Genomic DNA, 5,605 nt, shown 5'->3' on the forward strand with positions numbered 1-5,605 from the left:
TTGCTTGTCACTTCTCTCCTACAGTCAAGTTTGGGTCCAGCAGAGTGTCCTGATTCTCTAACTGGGTTCCTCTCTGGGCCTGCAGAGTTGCTGTTTCTTCAGTCTGCGATTCCTCCCCTCTGTCTCCTCCTCTGCTGCTGCCTTCTGCTTCTTGGCATTCAACCGAGTTTTCTTTTCCTCTAAGAAGCTTTCCTGGGACCTACCCTGACCAAAGCTCCCTCCTCCTAGCTCCTCCCCCAATAACACAGGGTTGGAGGCTCTGAATTTGCTTTCTCAACACTGTACTTTTCTTGTGATGTTCATTTTATGCTCCGTGTCCCCACTAGACTGCAAGTTCCGTGAGGGCAGGGCGGTCTATTCTGCTCTGGTCGCCTTGTGATGGTGTCTCTCCAGCAGGTTCTGTGGGTTAAGTAGTAAGGGAATGAAAAAGCACTTGCTTTACAGGGCGTTGGTCATAAAATAATAGCTTCTATTTACTGACCACTTATGATGTATCAGGCACCATTCTAAACGCTTTACAAGTATCTCGCAGACTTCTCACATAACCCTCTTGAGTAGGGGCTATCTCTCCACATAACAGATGGAGAAATTGAGGCAGAGAGAGGTTAAGTAACTTGGCCAAGGTTCACAGCGAGGAAGTGGAGGAGCCGACGTTAGAACCCAGGCCGTTTCCAGAGTCCAAATTCTATCCGAGAGTGAAGTGCAATATGGGGTTCCACTGCATGAACAGATATAAGTCTCCAGCAAAGGGCTTTGTTTTTGCTTCCAGGAGAAAGGACGAGCTTCTGCGCCGCCGGCCTCCCAGCTCGTGGGTCGCCGGCCTGGCTTTGGAAAGGGCCGCCCCGGAGTCTGGGTGTGAAGCCCTGATTAACTTTCCGGGCTGCCCGGCCCGCACGCCAGCCCCGCCCGGGTCCTCCGGTGCCCCCGGCCACCCGCGTGCCCCCGCCAGGCCCGGGGCCGCGACTCGCGTCTCCGGGGGCGGGGCTGGGGGCGGGGTCGGGCCGCGCTCCGAGGCCGCCGCCCTGGCCCCGCGCTCGCCTCGCCGGGTGCAGCGGGCCGGGCCGGAGCCGGGGGCGGGGACTCGGGAGGGGCCGCAGCGCAGCTGCTGGTGCCGTTGCGGGAGAGGAAGAAGCGGCGCGTCCCCTGAGGCGTGCGCCGGGACGGACCGCCGGACGGTCGGATAGACGCGCGCGGAGGGACAGGGCCGGGGGCGAGGTCAGGCTCGGCGGGGCGCGGGCGGCGCCGGGGAGGGGGCGGCAGCGAGGGGAGCCCGGGCCCGCGGGAGGGAGGCGGGGCGCGGGGCGCGGGGCGCGGGCCCGGCGCCGGCTCCGCTCGGGGTCGGGCCGAGACCCCTCCCCTGGCCCGGCGGGCGCGCGGCAAGCGCGCTCCGGCTGCGGAAAGCTGAGCCCCCGACTCCCTTCTTCTCCGGTCTCTTTTCTTTCCAATCAGCGAGAAATAAACACCCGGGAAGGTAAAACAATAGCGGGGCCACCTGGGACGCGTCGCGCGCGGAGCTCCCACGATCGGGGCGGGGGCCGGGAGTCGCGGCCCCTCCGCGGAGCCCCTTCCCGATTTGCCCCCGCGGAGGGTGGGGCTACCCGCGGCGCCCGGGCTGGGTAGGAGGTGACGGGGATTCCCAGGAGTGAAGCCTTTGGTGAAAGTATTTCAGGAACAATCGGGCTTCCCGCTGTTGCCCTACTCTGGTCAGGGAAACTGAGGCGGAGGGAAAGACAGCGACTTGCCCAAGGTCAGAATGCAGAGGCTGACTGTCCTGGTCCAGGAACCGGCCGCGGTGTCCGGACCAGCTCAGCGCTCAGCCCCTGTGGGTGCTGCAGCTTTGCCTTTGATGAAAATCTCTGTTGTGTTTGTTACAGAAATCTGCTGGCGCTGGGGACTGCTTCAGGGCTGCGGAACGCCAACTTGCTTCGTGTGCTCCAGGCCGGTGTGGGGCAGGTGGCGCCCCCGTGACCTACCACCATGGATGGAAACGGACTTTTTGCTGAAGAAACCCAAACGGTTGATGCCAGCCAGGGTGATTTGGCCGGCAAAGGTTTTGACAAAACCTGTTCTGTTCCCTTTGGGGAATCCGAATGAGGGAGATCACAGACACCTTCACTGGGAAGCCAAGGACATTTCTGTATAATCAGTGGATGAAAGGATTTTCTCAGACTCTTTTTTCCCTGTTCCTGGAGGATTAATCCACTGCAAGCTACAATTCCAGTGGAAACTGCAAGGCACACGATGTGGCAGGAGCCGGGAGCGCCTTCGGAATTGTTGTGGACCTTTCCTGTAGCATAGGGGAGTTTTCACACATGCCTCCACTCCTCCCCTTCCCCTCAACCCACTCCTTTCTGATCTCTTCTCTTTAATTTGTTCCCATTTTTCTGAGTTAAGTTCTATTTCCAAAACTGTTCTCTGGAGCTATAAGTGGATTGCCAGAAATGAGAGATTAGGAGCTGGGAGAAGAGGAAGCACCCTGTGTTGTGTCTCCTGGAGGCTGCCGACATGAAGTGCTTTTTCCCGGTGCTGAGCTGTCTGGCTGTGCTGGGTAAGTGGCTCTGCTTATCAGTGCAATCGATGTGAAAGTTTAACCTGCTCTTGGTTCCTGTAATTTCTTGTGGTTCTTTTTCATTAACACTAGGCTTTGGGGGACACCAGGAAACAGCCAGTGTGTGTCACAGGTTGGAGTGGAGTAGCAGGAGGCCCGTTTCTGACCCAGGAGCAACGGGGAAATATCATTTGTTGTCTTTAAGCAGGAACATTTGCTGTTCTTAAAGTGTCCGCCTTGGGCCCTGGGGTGAGGTCCTACATCTGCACATCTCTGGTTTAGGGACTTCCTATGGCTGGCGGGCTGCTGTCTTGTAGCATGGCAAACATGGATGCTTGGTGTTTTCACTTCTTTGTTGGCCTGAATTGATTCCTGATTGGGAGCGGGAACATAATTCCCTTCTGTCTCCAAAGTTGGTTTGCTCTTAATGATGGTGCCTTTTTTGAGGTGGAAATGAGAGTAAGTGGGATGGGGGCTTGAAGGGATGCTTTGCCTACCTGAGTGGCGTGTAGGCTACAAATGGGAGGGCACTAGTCCTGTGTCTCCTCACTAAGGAAGCTTAGATCATAGTTCTGGGAGAAAGAGAGGCTGAAGTCAAGGAAGCTGCCTGGTAGGGGAAGTGTTGGGATTGGCTTTTGTGCTCCCACTAAAGATCAGAATGCTTAGAATGGGAGGAAGAAACTATGGCCCTGAGAGGTGAACCTTTGACACCTCTCTAAGGATCCGCATGAAGAGGCCCCAGCAGAGAGGCCCCTCTGCTCAACAATTGCCTATTCTTTTTATGCCATTGAGTCCTGTCTTCAGCTTGATGTCTTAGAACACATCTCAGGTCTAGGATAAACTTCATTGCCAGGATTTGGTTCCATTCTCTTTCCCCATCTGAGACCTCATACAAGAGCACACCCTCTGCCCTCTCTGTAAGGCTCAGTCCTCTGTGTTCAGAAGGGATTATGATTGTTGCCTGCAGGGTTCACATCTCCAAATCTAGGTGTCTTGCACATAGGGGACTCACTGGTGATCTGTGGGCGGTGGAGATTGCTTCCATACATTGTCTACACCCTTGCAATAGTTAACAGGTGTGTGGGAAGGGAATGGACTTTAGAATTAGGGGACCTGAGTTCCTATCCCAGCTTCACCATGACTGACATCTGAATATCCATAAAACAGAAACAACAAAACAAGGGAAGGTGTGACAATGACAGGATATAGGGTGCCCTAAATGCCTTGACTGCCTTAAATAATGTCTGAAACTCATAATAGATTTGTTCAATCTGTGGTTCTCAAACTCTCGTGAGCATGTTGGAATCACTGGGAAAGCTTTTAAAAATTCTGATTTCAGGCAACAACCCAGATCAGTGAAAGCAAACTCGCTTGCGGGGTAGGACCCAGGTATCAGCCTTTGAGCTCTCTGAGGTAATTCCACTCATGGTTCAGTTAGAAAACCAGTGGGTGAGTTCACTAGGGCCAGTGCTCCGCCACCCAGCGCAGGCAGACACCCTGCTGGCAGTGAGTTTAGTCATCTTCTGTTCAGCTGTGGGCTGGGATACAGGCAGTGTCTCTGTGTCGCCTGTATGCTCAGGCAGAGTCAAGAAGGCAGGGAGCCCTCCATTTGCTAGTTTCTTCATATTGGAACTATATTTGTTGTACTGTATGTGTCATTGGCTTACTGTCTGGGTTTACATCAGCAATTAGTGATTCATGTGGATTCAACAGGACACAAGCAAGGAAAGCCCTTGGGGAGGTTTGGATGGGGGGTGGGGTGTGTGGCTAAGGAGGGAAAGAGGGCTGAGTGGCAGGGTGGGGCCGGGGCAGGAGAAGTAACCATGAATGGGAAAACCAGGCAATGTGACATTTGTGCCTTTTGTTTCTTCTGGCTGCTTAAGAAATGTAAGGCTTCCTGCTGGTCCCCCTGCTGTTCGCTCTCTGGGCCACTCTGTGGAGTGGAGCTTGGGCCCTGGCACCTGGCAGGTGCTGTCATTTTCCCTCCACCCCCACCTTCATGTGTAAACTGGTGCCATGGAGGAAAATGAGCGTCAAGGTGGCTTTAAAGGGGGCATGGTGGCAGACGCCCAGATGTGGCTGAAGTGGGAAGGTTTGGAACTGTAGGCATGCATGTGGATCTCTGCCTGATTTAGAGCCCTGCTGGTGGAACCTCATCTTTCTCTTCACCTGGTGGGTTTCAGTATGGGGGGAAGGAGGCCTGGCTACTACCTTCTTAATCTGAGAGAGGCAGAAGGCATTTGGGGAGGGAGCAAAACCCATGCTGGGGTCTTATTTCCTGCCTGCAGTCTGATGTGGTCTGATTCATGTGTCAGCATTCCTGCTGTGTAATGTGAATTAATGTGAAGTGTGAATTTAAAACAGCAAAGAATCCTAAGGTTTTAAGCTCATGTAGGTCACATGCCTGGTATAAAATTTTGTTTATGAAAAGTTGGGTAAGGCTGAGTGCTCTGGAAAGTGAGACTGATGCAGGTGCCAGCCTCTATAAATGGCTCTTTAGTTAGAAAACCCCATGACAGTATGTGAGGGGGTAAAGAGGGTAAATCTCGGAGACGCTTTCAACTCCCTTGACATCATAGACCTGTGCTTTTCTGCTCCCGTCCTTTGCCAGTGTCTGGGTTGGGAATCAGATTCCTCTTTTTCTTTCCGCTGGGGTACTGATTCCTGCTTATTTCTTTGCCGTGCCCTTTGTTTTTGTACCTGCTCTCTTGACTTCTGTGTCTTGTTTCCTCCTGTCCTAATCCTAAGTACCTCACCCAAAAAGGGTTGTGGTGGCAGGGCATGTCTCTGCCACCACAACCCTTGGTTCCAATTACAAAGCCATTTAAGCCTGGCCCTGGTTGAGCCATGAGTGTAGTAAAGTCTTTACTTGAGAACAGATGTAGCCAGAGGGGCAGAAGATTAGAGACAGAATAGAGGCTGGTGCAGTGGTAGGAAGGGAAGGGTGATTGGAAATGTGCCTGGGAGCAGCCTGCATGAGTGACAATGACATGGGAAGATGACAGCAGTGTAGGATTTGTGTCTGCTAGAACAGGAAGGAAAGTCTCAGGAAAGATG

General features: G+C 53.7%; 1 protein-coding gene across 4 annotated transcripts in view; it reads left to right on the forward strand.

Annotated features, from left to right (window-relative positions):
- The first annotated feature begins 1,078 nt into the window (after positions 1-1,078).
- The window catches only part of IGSF3 (immunoglobulin superfamily member 3), a 95,433-nt gene continuing 90,906 nt past the window's right edge, over positions 1,079-5,605 (forward strand). For 2 of the 4 annotated variants that reach the window (XM_017524188.2, XM_017524190.2), the window contains exons 1-2: positions 1,079-1,215; positions 1,875-2,548. In XM_017524188.2, coding sequence (XP_017379677.1) covers positions 2,506-2,548 — 43 coding nt within the window. In that variant the 5' untranslated portion in view covers positions 1,079-1,215; positions 1,875-2,505. Of the gene's footprint in view, positions 1,216-1,310; positions 1,472-1,874; positions 2,549-5,605 lie in introns of those variants that run through there. The other 2 variants (XM_017524189.2, XM_037736999.1) reach the window with 2 other exon arrangements.

Source organism: Cebus imitator, unplaced genomic scaffold (assembly GCF_001604975.1).
Source record: "Cebus imitator isolate Cc_AM_T3 unplaced genomic scaffold, Cebus_imitator-1.0 Scaffold32, whole genome shotgun sequence".
Lineage (NCBI taxonomy): Eukaryota > Metazoa > Chordata > Mammalia > Primates > Cebidae > Cebus > Cebus imitator.